The sequence below is a fragment of the Aptenodytes forsteri genome, unplaced genomic scaffold, assembly GCF_000699145.1.
Source record: "Aptenodytes forsteri isolate BGI_AS27 unplaced genomic scaffold, ASM69914v1 Scaffold57, whole genome shotgun sequence".
Lineage (NCBI taxonomy): Eukaryota > Metazoa > Chordata > Aves > Sphenisciformes > Spheniscidae > Aptenodytes > Aptenodytes forsteri.
In genome coordinates this window covers 3,121,417-3,139,424 of record NW_008796220.1, presented here as the reverse complement: position 1 = coordinate 3,139,424, position 18,008 = coordinate 3,121,417, and the positions used below count along the sequence as shown (strand labels likewise).

The 18,008-nt window shown below is 37.2% G+C and overlaps 1 protein-coding gene across 1 annotated transcript in view; it reads left to right on the top strand.

Annotated features, from left to right (window-relative positions):
• The window catches only part of SUPT3H (SPT3 homolog, SAGA and STAGA complex component), a 292,512-nt gene that overhangs the window by 229,289 nt on the left and 45,215 nt on the right, over nt 1-18,008 (top strand). The window contains exons 7-11 of the mRNA XM_019474573.1: nt 2,011-2,086; nt 4,828-4,940; nt 5,574-5,681; nt 6,156-6,344; nt 8,582-8,692. Of these exons, the coding sequence (XP_019330118.1) occupies nt 2,011-2,086; nt 4,828-4,940; nt 5,574-5,681; nt 6,156-6,344; nt 8,582-8,692 (597 nt within the window). The remainder of the gene's footprint in view (nt 1-2,010; nt 2,087-4,827; nt 4,941-5,573; nt 5,682-6,155; nt 6,345-8,581; nt 8,693-18,008) is intronic.

Below are 18,008 nucleotides of genomic sequence, written 5' to 3'. Positions count from 1 at the left end.
CTCTGGTGAGACCCCACCTGGAGTACTGCGTCCAGCTCTGGAGCCCTCAGCACAGGAAAGACACGGAGCTGATGGAGCGGGTCCAGAAGAGGGCCACAAAAATGATCAGGGGGATGGAACGCCTCTCCTATGAAGAAAGGTTGAGAGAGTTGGGGTTGTTCAGCCTAGAGAAGAGAAGGCTTCGGGGAGACCTTATTGCAGCCTGTCAGTACTTAAAGGGGGCTTATAAAAAAGATGGGGGCAAACTTTTTAGTGGGGCTTGTTGCAACAGGACAAGGGGGGATGGCTTTAAACTAAAGGGGGGGTAGACTGAGACTAGACTTAGGTAGACTAAGGAAGACATTTTTTCCGCTGAGGGTGGTGAAGCACTGGCCCAGGTTGCCCAGAGAGGTGGTGGATGCCCCATCTCTGGAAACCTTCAAGGTCAGGTTGGAGGGGGCTCTGAGCAACCTGATCTAGTTGCAGATGTCCCTGCTCCTTGCAGGGGGGTTGGACTAGATGACCTTTAGAGGTCCCTTCCAACCCAAACCATTCTGTGATTCTATGATTTTTTTTTTTTTCTTCCTGATTTGAGAAACTTCTAAGGCCAAATACTGGTTGTATAGCCTGTCTCCAAATACTCTTATCAACAACCCTTTTGTTTTCCATTAAAGCTGATTAAAGAACTTCGCAATTTTGGTTTCATCAGATGTAAAAGTGCTTGGGAAGTCAGAGCAAAATTTGTGTGTGTGTGTGTTTTCTTTCTTTGTTTTTTTGTCTTTAATGCGAACACACCTGGACCTTACCTTCTTTGTGCATGTTTCTTGAGCTGTATGGACTCACTGCAGAAGTAAAGTCTCGTGCCATCAGCCACTCCTGATACCACTTTGTATCCTTAGTTATGGTTCTGTTCTTAGCAGGTGTAATGATTTATTGATTGAGTTATTGCTTGGAAGATAGTTATATTCCTTTCCTTGATGTTTAAGACAATCTACTTTCCTTGTTTGAGAGACTTGAGTAAGCTGTCTGCTTCTCAAGAGGATAATCTCTTTAATCTAACCACTGCTTCCTGCCTCTGATACTTGAAGGATTTAATCTCTTCTAGAGACCTGATCCCTACCTTGTGAAAATCAACCCTGCTCTGTTGAAGTAAACAAAACTCAAACACGCTCAAACTTAACCATGAACTTCAGTGCTGCTTCAACCGTGATTCAATTATGACATAGTATATATGTGGAGGGAAGGGTGTGCGTAATGTTTATGGTTTCGTACCTTGACTTTTTTGAGGTATAATCTTCTGGTTTACACTGGATTCTGTGTGAAATACATTCTTAAATCCAGTAGTGAACATTTTAAGCCATTTTTCTTGAATGAACTCTAATTCAGTCTAATTTCCTTTCTTCTCCTGTAGGTGTTCAGAAGTACAAAAAATCAAGCATAGCTTAACAGTAAAAAAAAAATGAAACAGGCACATTTACCACATAATTATTACAGTATATTGAATGTCTGTGTGGGAAGGGGCACTTCAGTGCTCCGCTCTGTCTGATACTTCCTCAATGTGATGGAATTTATTCATTTCACTGCTGCTAATGCTCCCATTTTAAAAGCACACAGGTTCAGTTCTGCTCAGTGCAGAACATGTTGGCCTTGGTCCAGGAGAACGTTTTACTTGTCTGGTCATCTGTAAACACGTAGGCAGACTACTCATGTACTTCAATTTAAATGTGCACCTTGGTCAGGGCAAGAGTGTTCAGCACCTTTCCTAACTCAGCCCTCGTCACTGTCGTAGGTGAGCGGTGTGCAAGCAGATTTTTAAAATAAGAATTGACACGCTCTTCTGGGTAATTTAACTCACGACACTAATAACCAATCTGTGGTTTATATTTCTGCATCTTAACTTGTTCAATGCATGTTTTATTTGGGGGGGTTACTTCAAGGTTATGGCAGGGGTGCTTTGCTGCTATAATTCCTGTTGTGGAATGCAGTTCTTGTTGGAATAAGGTACATCATGTACTTCTACTCTTTTGTCAGAGAGCAGAAAGACAAACACGAATGATGGACTCGGTCCAGTATGCAGAATTTTGTGAAAGTCGGCAGTTGAGTTTTTGTAAGTATTATAATGGCTGCACTGTATTAAGATATTTGATTATTATTTCATGTAATAGAGAACACAGCAGAACCTCATGGTTTTTTAAAGCACTTGTTTCATCCGCAATAATAAAACTTTAAATTCTTTGTCCACGTAACTCCTGGGAACAGTTAATTTAGCATAGTTTCAGGCTGTCAGGCAGAGTATTTTATTTGAATATTTACCAAGCTTTCTATATGCTCAAATACTGTGCTGGTGGGGACGACTGCAAAGAAAGAACTGGTAAAGAGTTAATGGATTAAAACACCCATACTTGCCTGAAGTCTGTGGTGGTGGTGTTATAGTCAGCATATTAGTAAAGTTTCATGGTTGCAGGTTTTTCGGAATGTGTCTAAAATTAGAGAAGAGCAGCAAGTTTTGCTTTTATTTCCCTATCCGCAGAGACACAAAGAACTTACTAAAGAGTCTTTTCTATTTTAAGCTGTAAGCTCCTGCTGTGGAATTTATTCAACATTAGCCAAATTCATCAGTATATGCCATTCCAACACTAATAACATGATGACAGAATTAGGGCTTTACTAGCACTGAAAACCAACTTACTAGAAGTACTTGTGGGCCACAACTATAATGAGCTGTAAATTAATGGGCTTGATCATGTAGCAAAACATCATTACAGAAGTGGTTAAGTGATGACTAAGGTTTTAGGTCAAATGTCAGAGAAAGTGAGATGAAGGAGCCAGTAAAAATCATGACAAAACAGCACATGATCCTACAACACAGACTTGAACACAATGGTGTCTTTAAATGAGAGACCTTATCTTGTTCCTCCTTTTAAATTCAAAGAAAGAGTGACTCATTTATGGCAAATAAATGACACATTTGAAATACTGTTCTGTATCAGCAAATGTCAGCAAATGTAGGAAAACATGTTTTGTAAGCATTTCTTTTCCTAATTCAATATGTTTTGTAAGCTTAGTTATAATTTGGCATCACACATCTGTGAGCCATTAGATAAATGATACTTCAGATTAGGGTGACTTCAGCAAATGAGAGGTTTGTGATAAAGTCATCTTTAAAACCCAAAAATTATCATCTGGAGGCAGAACAAATAGAAATCCTAAATTTGCAAAATAAAATGGAATGTTGCTGACCGGGGGATTGTGATCTATAAAAAAGTCTCAATGATATTTTCAGTGTTTTTAAATGACCATGTCTATACAGTCCTTTTCACTGACTTTTAATGTCGTTAAAGAATAAGAGAATTACAGTGCTTAGAAAACAATAGCAAGAGAGACTCATGCACAAATTCAATTGCATAATATGAACTCAACTAGATAGCACATACTAAAGGCCATGTAGAACATTTGTTCAAAACTAATGCAAAGGCTATTTTTGCTTATTTTCTTATATTTTAGTAAAAATTGAATGTATTGCTATGCTTAAAGTAGTAAACCCTTTTTACTGTAATATAAACCCATGAAAACCGTGTCACAAGAGAATAAACCTGGAAGGGACTTCAAGAAACCTCTTCTAACAATATATATTCATAATTACAGCTCCATGTATTTCTGTGCAGTTTTAAAGACAGGCGAAAGAAAAGATCCATCAAAGATCAAGGACTACACGATTACAAATTTAAATTCTAGGAACATTTTGTGGTCCTGCTATCACCTTCACACTTTTTCTCTTGCCCTTTTTTTTTTGGCCCTCAGCAATTCTGTGTAGCTTTTTCATTCCCTCCTAAAAAGTAACCATTATTTACACCTGTTTTCTCTTTAACACCTGACATCTCTTTAGCTTTTTAGTCCTCGTTGAAGGCTCTCTTTGAAAGAGCTGTTTCAATGATTCTTCCACCTTGTATTTACTTCATTTTTGTTGTCCTGTCTTCACAAACAGCCCTCATTAAGACCTCTGTATTACTAGCTTCTTTCTGTCCAAGTCTCCGCAGCTTTCTGTGATCAGCTTGTCCACCACTGACCTAAGAAAGATTGTCCGTTTTTTGGTTCTCCTGTGAATTTCCACGATGCTTTTTCAGTTCCACTTTGGTATCTCTCGTTCCTCCTTTTACTCTCTCAGCAAATATCATGTTTCTTTGTCGTGTATTTTTCTCTGTACTTTCTCCTAAGTGATCTCATCCATTAGCAGTGTGAAGTTCTCATATGAATGTTGATCATTTGCAGATCTACGTCTATCCTTATTTCTTTATATCCAAAGAACACTTTAAAAACACTCATCTACAAATCATTTTGGCCAGTTTGTCAGCACCTAATCCCTGTATGGTTAACACAAGGACTTCCTAGTTCTTCTTTCCTTCTTCATTTGTCTTCGCTGTTGTTAACATTTTTATATCATTTTATCTGGGCCCAGATTTGTGTTGATTTCTTCTAGTGCTTTCTCTCATTCATCAAAGATGCAATGCAATCATATTGTTTCTTTTACAATAATATATTCAAAATCGGGTTTGTCCCATCTATGGTCCTCTGAAGTAGACCATTCCTTGTTCTGAAATCTCACGTATCATTGATTAACTGTGTGTTTTTCTCTTTACTCCATGCTGCTTATGGGTCTCCAAAATGTTGTGTATGAAATAACAGTCTTTTCCCCACTAATTCCATTTTGAGAATTCCTTCCTTGGCCAATCAAATCACATTCACACTCCTTGTTTCACATTTGCAGTCTTTTCTATGACCAGAAAAATTGCATTATTTTGGCCTACCTGTTGTTAACTTCTCCTTTCCCCTTATGATTTTAACTGCCAGCAAAGAAAGCATCCAAGTTTCGTGACTGGTTGGATTGTAGCAGTATGGAAATAAAGCCAAATGCAGTTGCAATGGAGATTTTGGCATATTTAGCGTATGAGACTGTGGCACAGGTAAGGGATTACACTCTACTGTTTGAACTCTAGCTAAACAAAATGAATTAGTACTTGGATGTACTTCGGCCTCAAGTGACGGTGTTGTAAGCCCCTTCAGAAGCATGCAGTCACTACTTCAGCTAACCAAGCTAACTGAATTCCTGTCTGTCTTTCAATTTACTGTATGACAGATGCATACTATACCGTTTTCATCCATCTGATACACAATAGAAATGTTTTATAATGGTTACAGAGCAGAGTGGAGTCCAGCACGAACTTTATTCAAGTCCAAACTGAAACCACATACTTTGCTATGTGACCTTTGGCAGTGCGCTGAGGCTCATTCAACCCCATTGCACAATTGGATTAAAAAAGCAGGATTTCCTGGAAAACAAAATGTTACCTTAGTGCCAAGCCAAGCCCTCTTGGGTAGATAGACTACACCATATATTTACAGAAGTGGAAAAGAAAGGTTCCTTAGGCTGAAATATCTCGGAATAATTTTGTTTTCAACTGAGAAACACTAAGAATAATCTGCCTCAACTCACAACTCCTATCTCTCTTCATTGTTACCATGGCATTTAGTAGTAGTGGTAGTAAGTACCATGTCAGTAAACCTACCTGTTTATTGGCTGTTTTTTGCCCCTCCAGTTGGTGGACTTGGCCCTTTTGGTTAAGCAGGACATGGCTCCCAAAGCTGGTGACCCATTCAGTCATGCCATATCTGCCACCTTCATACAGTATCACAACTCTACTGAGGTAAATCTTGCTTTTTCACATATTAATGCATTTGATGTTTTACTTTTACATGTGAAACGTAGTTTATTGCTTTCAAAGTAGATGTTATTGAATCTGGTATTGATCTAGACTTCTGTTATGGAGTTTCTGAACATTGAAGTTATGGATTTAGACAGAAAGACATTAAATTATAGTTCCAAATGTTAAATTCTTAGTAGCATCTTTATATTTAAATGTAAATCCTCTTTTCTTGGGTGGAAATTCTTTCTTTCTGTATTGAAGGCTCTCCCTATTGCAGATTTGGAGATTAAAGTTGTCAACAGTGGCAAGTGCAATAAGTGCTGTATTGCATGCATTGCTGCGATACCGATATTATAGTAACCTCTAGAATGAGCAAATTTAATTCTGTAATACATCTCTTCTAACAGTAAATCTAAGATTTTTTTTTTTGGTGATTTGATTATATAATGGCTGTTTGACATCTTGCTTTTATAGCCGCATCTCTTAGGGCAATCTACAAGTGTGAAGACCAGTCTTGACTCTCCTGAAAACACACCACCTCCTACGCCCACACCCCCAGCATCAGCAGGACAGCAACATCTTGGGAAAACCCCATCAGGAGCCCTGGGGAATGGTGGAATTGGACAGGACTCTACCAAATCCAAACAAAGGAAAAGAAAAAAGGTATTTGGTGCACAAGCCTGAAAAAAAAGAAGAAGAAACCAAAACATCTCCAGGAAATAACATGTCTCTTTTTAAATATTAATTTTAACCTATATCACGTGTTAACTACCAATGTTTTTGTAGGGCCAAATGTGTGGTTTGGTGTTCCTTCTATCAGAACTAGGCTAAAGCTTTTCAGTAATGGCTGCAAACTGAATTTTGCTGAGGTAACAACTGCTGCTTCTAAGATAAGCTGCTGCTCTACAGCCAAAGCAGTAGATACCATCCCAAATAATCATCCCCTTCTCTGACAGTAGCAGCTAGCACAGGTTTTGAGGTTCAACGCATAAGCAAAGTAGGCAAAGAGGTGGTTGTGATTTTCCTGCTCCCAGCAGCCTTAGGCGACTGTCTTCTTTGCCTATAACAACTTTGCCTGACCTGCTTTATTTTTATGCCAGTTGGTTGCATTCAATCTAAATATTTGTTTACTTTGCATAAATTATGGATGTCTCATATTCAGAATGTGAAATGTAAATATTACAATTCCTGTTGTAGATCCTTGGTATTCTATCTGAGAAAGATATATGTACCTTAAAACCACAAGGGAACTAGATTTGATTAAATAAACTGGATAGAAAGCACTGTGTTAGTCACTTAGGGCTTTTTTGAAAAAATGTGATGGCAGTACTCATTTTGCTGCAAAGCAATGGAGTGACTTGTGATTTTCTTACGTGTGTTATTATTCTCCTACAAGTATTAATTTTTCACATAATTTAACCAGTTTTTTACAATGACAGACAGAAAAAAATGTATTTTCTCCTTCTAGTGTCATCAGTGCCCTTATTATATTCCATTTAGAAAGCCTTTAGTGAATCCTGAAAACTTTTCTGAAGACTTTTGCTTTTTCCTCTTCCTTTTTATATTATATTTGATTATGTTTTGTTTCTGTGGCTGATTTCCATTATAGTTCCTAGGAACAAAAATTTAGCTGGAGATGTAGTTTTTGATACATTATATTTCACTAGTTTTGTGAGTTTATTTTAATTTCCTAGTGTTTGACTTAATGCCTTTTGAAATAATTATATTCTAAAAAGTGCACCATTTTAATGAAATGTTCCCATGACTTATCCAATTTGGTTAGCTATATAATGGATATAACTGAGGCATTGAGACAAACGAGTTAACTTAAGAATGTTATTCTTAGTCCATGAAGGCACAGTCCAGCTGAAAATATTTGAGTTTCACATTCCCTTTATGAACGTCAATCAGCAAGGGAAGAATCTGCCATCGTATTATGAATAATTCTGTGTGTACACACACAGGCTCCAGTGGACGCAGCACATTTGAAAATAAAACATTTTGTAAAAAATATGCCAAGTTTGAAAGCATTAGTATATAGTGTAAATGTATGAGGGGGCTGTGTATGTGTGTACATTAAATTTCAGTGTATAATTTAAGTTTTTGTCATTCTTAATACATTCACTAATATCGTTTTCATGAATTTATTACCAAGCAGCCATCATTCTGATAAGTCATCTGAATTCTGGCAAGCAGCTGTGTCTAGATGGAGCCTAAACCAACATTTCAGTTTGACTAGCAAGGAGAAGAGAGTAACTTTTTCTTTTAAAATCCTGGGGATATTTTTATAAAATCAATTCACCAATAGCAGTGATAGTAATAGTTTCCTATTTAGGGTCCTTAATCCAAAAAGTTATTTGAAATTTGAAAACATTCCAGTTTGAGGTAATTAAAATATTTTTGCATCTCTCTAACACCATTATGTCACATGTTTCATCTTCAAATTTCAATCTGATATTACTCAATGGTGACTTTGGTGTCAAATTGCTTTCCACTTTGGGTACTTGTTCAATATTTTCCCCACCCCTTGACATCATAATGAGAGCCTGAAATGTTTTAAAAATAGTTTCTGTGGTTATTGCAGTATGACTTATATGACCCTTTCATTTTAGTTTGAACGTTTTCTGCTCTTTTCAATTGCAACATACAGCAGCACTAGGTGAAAGATTTAAGAGGACAAATATGGTGTTCTTTGGGTCTCTTAAGCAAAGTTCATGTAAAAGTCCTCTTTGATTTGTTAATAGCTTTTTTTCTCTAATGTAGTATGTGGCAGCAATGATGTGTATCCTCAGGAAAAAAAAATTGGTCCGTTTTATAAAGGTTTATTTTCATACTTTATGCACTGTAGGTCTGTTGTGTGTTTTTGATTTAGTAACAATTTATGTGTTTTTCTGTTGCAGAGCACTGCAGCCTGTGGTATAGAGGCTCAAAGAGATGCCATCCAGCCCAGCCACATCAGAGAGGCCATTCGACGCTACGGCCACAAGATTGGCCCCCTTTCCCCATTCACAGTACGTAATAACAGAGTTATAAAAAGTTATATTTATAATCTTAAAGAACTTTGATTTTCAAGTGGTCAAATGAAGAAGCTTTGGAATTGTTGAGAGCAATTTGTGGTAACTGTAATTTTCTTTATAAAAGTGGCATAATTCTCTTGGGAAATAAAACTTAGTAATTTCTGTCTCTTTTTGGAAAGACAAAAAAGTTTTTTTTTCTTTTAAATATTATTTTCTTTCAATTACAAATTATGCTTTTTTGTTAGTGCTTGAATTTTCTGTTTTTGCAAAGTTTAGGTTTACAGTTATTTTAAATTATATGTATTCCAATATGGTGAGGAGCACTTTATATTCTAAAATTAGTTGTGTGTCAGATACTGCTCCTATTGGAAGTTGAACTCTCAAGTGACACATTTACAGTTGGAGAAAGAAGAGAATGGTTTCTTTAGACAACTTTGAACCTCCACTAAAATGTAATAGAACTGAGCTTGTGGTAAAACGCTGATGGGTTATGAGGTTTTGCCATCATTTTTTCTATGCAAATTGCAAATCCATTGTTCAGAGCAGCCAAACGAATTCTTTATTTCATTTTCTCAGCTGATAAAAATGTGAAATTAGTCTGTCTCCAATGCCATAAATTGGGGTCATTTTCTTCTGATCTGCTGTTCTATGTGGCATGTATCCTTGCTTACCTCAGAATATCTACATTTAGGAAACAATGAATGTCAAAGAAATCATCATAGGGGAAAAAAAAAACAAAACCCGCCAAACTAGATCTGAGCTCCTAAAAATCAGGAAGAAATTGTCCATTTTTGGAGAGATTTTAGGACAGGAAAATGATTCTGAATTTGGAGGAAATTCATCTACATAAAAATTATGTAGAAGTACATGAGGACCATAAATACCAAGGAAATAGTGGGACTTGACCTTAGAAGCGAGGAACAGGAAAAAATAAGAGTAAATGAGTATATGAAATTATAATTTTCCTAGTGTCAAAACTGATCAATGCTTTTATAAATGGCAGTAAATGTTTGGTTTATTAATGATAGTTGATACGTATTTGCAATGAATTATCTTTACATAATTTTACTTCTCTCTCTTGCCACTCACAAATGCTAGATTAATATCAGGTAAATCATAGGATAGAATTTCTAGTCCAAAATAGAGAAGTGTCTTTAGCAGAAGTTTGCTAAGAGATGTAGCAAAGAACATGGCAATAGCTTCTGAAAGCAGAGAATGTATTTAATTTTATTATAAAGAAGTGAAGAGCTCACATAAACAATTACAGAGAGGTAAGTCTTCCTTCCCTGACCCTCACTAAAAGTGGTTTGGATAATTATTAACCAAAGTTTGAAATTTCTCTGCAACCACAAGATACAATAAAATACTCTGGTTGGGTTTTTTTTTTTTTTAATGTCCTGCAATGTTGTGAACTTCCCAAACAGTACAACTAACTGAACTATTTAATTTGTTGACGTTACCTACAGTCAATGTGGTTGATGAGATGAGCCGATCTTGTTTCCTCTAAACAAGCCAAGAAAGAGAGAGGGAATCTTGGGTCACCTTCTAGATGTATACAGATGTTGTAGAGCTGTAATACGATTCCTTTTTTAATGAGAAAGTTCAGGAAAAGCATTTTGAGAGATACAATAGAGTATGCATTTAGGTCTGCCAATCTGCTCACTTTTCCTGTCAGTGCCCTCACTGGCAGTTTTGGGGACGAACGTTGCTATCACAGTTGTCCAAAATGAAAGTACCCCAGCTTCCTGTAAGCTCCTTACAGGTGCAGAAAGCATGAAGGTAGATTGATGCTTCCTTTGACCCTACATTTTCGTATTGAAGGCTTTCACACTGTTGTATTAAAAATATTATCTCTAGGCATTTTGAACAGTACTGCGGCAACACTTGCTTTTGAATGACGTCTGCTTTCTCCTGTTGCCACTACCTTCACAATAGTTGCTTTGTGTATCTGTGTGACCTCGTAGGATGACAGAACCAGGAGGAAAGGTGGCTTTACTCGATGTGCTTCTTGTGATTCTGTGGTGACACTTTAAAAACTGCAGAGAGAGAAATATTGAATGGGTATCTGTCATTAGATTCAGTGAAGTCATGCTTTCAGCTGTTTCCACCCTTAAAACTTACCTGAAGGTCACGTAGAGAAGTTAGGAATATACATTTGCACATCATCTCTTCCATTTTGCTTAAGCCTGTTGATCATTCTTCCACATCAGATCTGATTTATAGTCAATAGGTGCCCTCACAGAGTCTGCTGTAGGTAAGGAGGAAGGATGTTTTTGCATGTCCAGATATTTTACACTGTTTTCTGATGGCAGTTTACCGTTCACGTTAACAGTCCTTCTACAGCAGCAAGGAAAAGAATGAGTATAGCTCACTGAAGACACAACTATTTTTGTGAGCTATATACGTGTTCAATTCAGTCCCTAAAATGTATAGATTAGACTGAACTTTAAGTAAAAGACATAGTTCTACATTCTTACAATAGTGACAAGAAAAAAGTGCAAGTCTGCTAATGCCAAAATGCTGTGTTACTCCAGTGTAAGTTTATGATACTTGTACAGGAAGAATGTAGAATCAGCCCTAGAAACCTAACTGTGTACATAACTATCCCAAATAACATGATGTGTTAGGAACATACAGGAAATCTCATACCAGGAATAATAGGCAAAATAAGTTATGCAAAGTATTCAACAACAGTTTTTTGAAAACAAAAGCATGTTACTGCTCAAGTGCTGACCGTTGAGAAAAGATTGGAGAAAGAAAAAGGAATCACTTTAAATGCTTTCCTGTCTTCCAAAGTAATATTACATGAACTTTGGCACAGTACAGTTATTGGGATTTAATAAATTATTTTAATTTTGTAGGCCTATGCTATTCTGAAATTTTCTTGGATATGTAACTACTGAGCAGTAAGGATGATTTACAGAAGAATTTTACCCTTGCTGTAAATTAGTAAGAAATAATGGATAGCTCTGGACTATTTTTTCATTTTAAATAATTTCCATCTCATTCCAGCCAATCATACGAGGCAGAGAGCAAACATTTTCTTTTTCATTTGGGAGATTATTTTTAATTTAAGCTAGAGTTGTTTTTTGGCTTTTTGCCATGCTGCCTAGTGTGAGGCATTCAGAAGTTTCCCCGAAATTCACTGTGTGTCATTTTTAATGTTTATGATTTAACAATATTGTTTTTTGAAAGACTTTATCATCTGTACAAATGGATTGAGTTTAAATCAGCAGTACATCTGGAGAAATGAATAAAAATCTGGACCTGCAAACTATCTGATAATATTTCCCCATTTAAAATCGCGAGATACTATAAAATCAATGTTCTCTGTACGAAAAACTCCATGCAGATGATTGCGTTTTAAACCAAAACCAGACAAGAATATTCTAACTGCCCTTGATATCAAAATACAGATTTTGTCAATTCCCTTCTTTCTTTTTTTTTTTTTCTCCCTGCATTACAGTTTTTAATCTTTTTTTTTCCTCACCTTCTTATCATTTCTCACCTCTGGTGAGCCAGGACTTCTCAGTTCTTAGGCTAACGCTAATTTCTACACTGTCTGGAAACTCACCCTCAGTAGTGGCAAGACCCATACATAATTGCAGAAACAGATGAAGTTATAGATATTTGACTAGATTGCCAGCTAGGAAACCATCTTGTTTTCTCCAGATTTAACATCACACTCCAAAAACGTGAAAACCCCCTACCTTCCTTCTCCTCTGTGTGGTTACAGGAAGGGGGATCTGCCCTGCTTTAAGACTTGATTAACATGTTTTTCAGTGATGACTCATTCATATTTGACCCAGGTACTTGCCCGTGCACACCTAAAGCTAACTCTCCAGAAAGGCCTCTGTGTTTCAATCACTCGCTATGGAGACTGTGATGTATGAGGCCTTGATTCTGCTCAACTGAATAAAATTTACTTGTTTCCTTGGCACAGTTCACAAGGGGATATGAACTGATAGGAGAGTCTTCTTCCGGTCTTATATTTATCCTACCAGTACACAGCCTTCATTGTGGTGTGGGTTGTTTGGCTTTGCCTCAGACCGCTTTGCCATTCCTCAAGGTGGTCGAGAGTGGAAAAACCAGGTACACCAGATCAGAAGACCATGAGAACCTTACACATGTAGGTATTAGGCTCTCATCTTGTCTTGGTAGTAAACAGGTGTTTTCATCAAGAAACTTCAATGTATGGGGCACTGACTTTGGGATGGATGCATTCAATATGAGGTTCACCCATAGGCAGACTGAGTTCTTCCCTGAGCACCATCAGTCGTGGTCTCATTTTGAAGTGTGATGTTGGAGGAGACAGAGTGAGTGGATCTCATAGGTTTGTTCCATACCAGGTATTTCCAAAGTCAACCTTTCCATTTTAGATGTAAACAAGGAAGCAGTAGTTCATATCCAGGATCCTTCTCAGATATGTTTCTCTGGTGAAAGTCTGATGTAGATCTTGCCTTATGTTCCAGGTCCTCACGTGGGATTCAGGACAACAAGTTATCTCAGTTTCCCATATGCCATCTCACATCTTGGGCACCAGGTTGTTCTCAGTATTAGGGTTCTCATCACTGAGCTCCATTTCTTACACACTACTGCTCCAAAGGATTAAAACAAGTTAGTTTAGTTTTCTCTACTCATTTGACTAACCTTTTTCTTTCCTCATGTCTGTCTCTTTAAAAAGGTGAAAGACTTTCCATGAGTAACGTTGGGGTGCAATTGGTGGGTGTCTTTCCACATCACCCATCCTTGTGTAGGAAAACACGACTGTTACATTTCTTCTAGTTAGAAAACTCATCCCCTAGTGGTTTTGGTTCAAATGCTAACTTGAATACAGCAGGCCCTTGTCAACTGCCAGTCTGTTGGTTATTACGTTGATCCATAAAAATATCCCTTCTAGTGGCTTCAAAGAGATCAGGGGAGGGTTTAGATCCTTCTGATACAGTTTTTCTCTCAGACACCATAGAGAATAGCTCAGAATTCTCTCTAACATTATATCAAGGTTTTGCACTACCTAGAAAATAAACATAGCCTATGTCAAGTAGTTCTTGTTTCTGAGATCTGAAGAAATGGCCATACCTGGTTATATAAAAATCTGCTGTAGGACTGTTAATATATCTCCTCCGTGTTTGGTTAGACACATGCCACCAGACCTCTACATCATTGAAGTGTATTTAGATTGCAGGGGGCTACTCAGTGCTCCATCTCCATTTTTATCAAATTAAGACACAGTGGTTATTGACATTGCATGAAAACTCAAAGGTGTGCTTGTATGTCTGGATAGAGAATTGTGTCATTGGAGTCATGCACTGTGTGAATATGCACGGAAGTAAGCCCTTGAAGAAGGAGAGGTTAATTTTCTTTAATGGATTTGAATATATTTTGGTTGTATATTTTCCCATCTGCCTGTCTTTTCTCAGTTTTTTCAGACTCCCAGGGGGAGAGAAACAAAGGGCTTTTGTGACAGTTTAGCCGATGCAAAAAAATAATCAATTATGGCTAAGAATCCACTTGACTGGGAATAGTAATGGCGTCTCAGTACTTCAGGAAGGAGCTATTCCTGAATACACCAAGAGTCGTTTTGTACTCAGCATCCAGTGTTTAACTGGGTATGAATCTAAGATTACGCTTACTGCGTTTAGTGTCCTGGTATGATTTGCTTCCTTGTGTGAATAGGTTTCCCAGAAGAATCAAAGTGTGTTTCCTAAATGCAGTCATAGTGGGCTAGTGACTGTTTAGCCCAGAACCAGTTATGTCACTATCTGAGAATTAATGTAAATTGTTCTAAGTGAATAAATAAATATTTCAAGACTGTTAGGTAACTATTTGTTAGGTAACTATTAGTTTTGTTAGATGGATGTTTTTTACAGAAATAGAGATACTGAGTATTTTCAAGCATTAAACCAATTATAGAGGTAAACAGCGCTAGTAGCGACAATAATTGCCATGACACTTGGATTTTTATAACACCTTTGTTATGGGCATCTCAAACTGCAAACTTTTTGCTGGTAACATCCATTGAAACATTCTCTTGATATTAATGAGGTAATATCTGACATGCTGTGTTTGGCAATTTTTTCTGAAAGAATTGCAATATATCATATCTTAGGTCTGTGACACCAGAATGAGGGACAAGGGAAAGCAAAGAGCAGAAACAAAGCAAAATTTCATTGAATATGCATCCCAGGATGCTTACTGACTATGAGAAACCCTTGCCGTACAGAATTCCTCATGGAACCTGTGGCTCATGGACTTGCATGCCAGCTGGCGGGTCATGCTGACTGGTTCTGGTGGTGAGGAAACCAAAGCACATTATGGGATAATGGATGTTTTCTGACTGCAGGCTTCTGCATATATAAAAAGGAATTTGGAGCTTGTGCCCAATGTAGGGATTCCACAGTTTCTAGGTTCTCCACCCTGAAGTCCAGGATATTAATCATAGAATCATAGAAAGGTTTGGGTTGGTAAAGACCTTTAAAGATCATCTAGTCCAACCTTCCTGCCATGGGCAGGGACATCTTCCACTATATCAGGTTATATCATAAGCCCCATCCAACCTGACGTTGAACACTTCCAGCGATGGGAGATCCACAACTTCTCTGGACAACGTGTTCCAGTGTCTCACCACCCTCATCCTGAGAGGACTCCTGCCAGCTTCATTCTTTCAGCTTTGAGAAAGAGTTGACCTAGGTTGACCTATATTCAAATGTTCAAAACGGTTTTGCATTCTGCTGCAGTTTGAGGCATACATGCTAGAACCCTGCTATTGCCAAGTTGTACTGATGTGATTCATGTTTTATTTTTGGTTTCACTGAATCTTGCTGGTTTTGACTGGTTGAACCTTGATGGAACTGAGATGAATCTCATCAGTTGTAGTTGCCAGATGCAAACATACTTTCTTTCCAAAATGACTAGATTTCTGAAGGAAATCATGTGAAGAACTTCTGTTTTGTAGAACACTTCAAACTGCTAGTGTTACTTCTAAAATGGAAAACCTGACTGTAAGTACCAGTTCTATCTTTTGCTACTGAATAACTCAGTCCCATACATAGAGTTTAGATTTTATTTCTGTTTAAAAAGCAAATATAGGAGAATATTTTCTTAAAAAAATACATACTCTTTTGGGACTATTTTCTTAAGATGGTTAATATGTATTTGTAAAGCACAAACAGTGAGGTTTTCTGACATCTTTCCCTTTTTTGCTGTTTCATCATGATTGCCCCTCTCTTCCACCTGATTTGGTGGTAAGTGTGCCTAATAAGGCAGTTTTGGAAGAAGAGTTAAGCTGTGTAATTTATTCTTTAGCAGCATTTGATGGATGTTGGTTTGGACAAAAAGAGCACTTTGAAAGTTTTATAATCATATGGTAAATGAGAACTAACATTAAACTAGTGAAAATGATCCGTTTGCATTTATTTTGACCTTAATAACTATGTCAAAATGACTAACGTAATTAGAGCATTTAGGTTTTGTCTCCAAGTGCAAACCACAATGGAAAGCAGCAAGTGTACTCTAGACTCTTCTGCATTGTATCATGTCTAAGGTAGTCTAGACATATGTTTTATCCATATATTCTCTGCTAACAGTATTGGGTCATACTCAGTTTTGCCAGCTTTAAAGCATGGTCCAGACTTTCAAGGAGCAGAAAAATAAATAATTGATTTAAAAAATAGCGCCATATCATTTTGCAAGACAGGAATGGGAAATATGTGACTCTTCATCATGTGGGATGATACAATTCCATGTGCTGTACCTGAATCTATTTCTCTGTGCATTTAAGTTAAGGAGGTGAGACATTTTATGTGTATTAATTCATTGCAGGCTAAATCTTGCTTCCTTGATCAAGGAATATGGGAAATTTGTCTACATAGGATTTTAGATTTTTTATACTGGGAGATGAATTTATATTTGGATATAAAAGTAGTATATAGGAATATTCTAATGTTTTCATATAACATCTATTTGTAATTGTACTCTTCTACACACGTTCTTTTTCTTATTATTCATTTAGATAGTTAAGGAGTAGAATAATCCTGAATGCCCAGTCGTTAAACATCAGCTCAGTCTATCCCAGGATCTCAAGTACAATGATATTGGTACTACAACCCTTTACATGAAGACTGTAGCCACATCATTAGATCATTTCTTGGTTTATTTGGATGAGTGGTCTAATTATTAGACACATTAAAGCGTGACCTAGAATGAAGAGAGTAAGAGGATTACTTCTCTTACACGTACAGAATGTATTGGAGTTCAACGGGAAGTCAGTGGAAAGTCATTTTGAGAAAGCGCAAATTGCCGTATCTAGTAGCATGACCTGGGTACATCCCTCTTTCTTCATGAAACTTTGGTTCTGGTCTCTTACTTACTTTACAACATGGCGGCATCACTGATTTCATTAAGATTCAGGATTTAAATGGGATCAAAATCAATACCAAACCAAATTATAACAAGCTCAATCTTTCCACAGACTGGCCAAAAAAGTAAAATAATAATAATAATATGTTAGATTTAGATTAATCTAAAAAGCTCATCTCTCTAAAGTGCATAGTGAAAACGATCTGCAGTCTTGACTGGGCCTATAGGTATAATCATAGAATCACAGAATGGTTTGGGTTGGAAGGGACCTCTAAAGGCCATCTAGTCCAACCCCCCTGCCGTGGGCAGGGACATCTGCAACTAGATCAGGTTGCTCAGAGCCCCGTCCAACCTGACCTGGAATGTTTCCAGGGATGGGGCATCCACCACCTCTCTGGGCAACCTGTGCCAGTGTTTCACCACCCTCAGCGGAAAAAATGTCTTCCTTAGATCTAGTCTCAATCTACCCCCCTTTAGTTTAAAGCCATTCCCCCTTGTCCTGTCGCAACAGGCCCTGCTAAAAAGGTTGCCGCCATCTTTTTTAGAAGCCCCCTTTCAGTACTGACAGGCTGCAATAAGGTCTCCCTGAAGCCTTCTATAATCCTAATATTCATCTGAATATTATTCTAAATAATAATATTTAGTATGCCAAGGTGTTCACAAAAATATCAGATGGATATTTCTTACCAGGAATACAAGCATAATGTCTCTAGAGAAATTATTTTAAGTTATTTGAATTGATTGTATTTCTAACAGTTGGAGTAACAAACAATAATTCTTTAAAAATATTTGTTCTGTGATCAATATATAGTGATTACCTGAAACCTTCATATGAACAGTTGTAAGTAGTACATGAACAGTTTGTAAGTAGTACTTGTGAACATGAGAAAACAACTCTAGTAAAAAGCACAGCTAGCACTCTGAAATTCAAAACAAAGTGGTCAGCTACAAC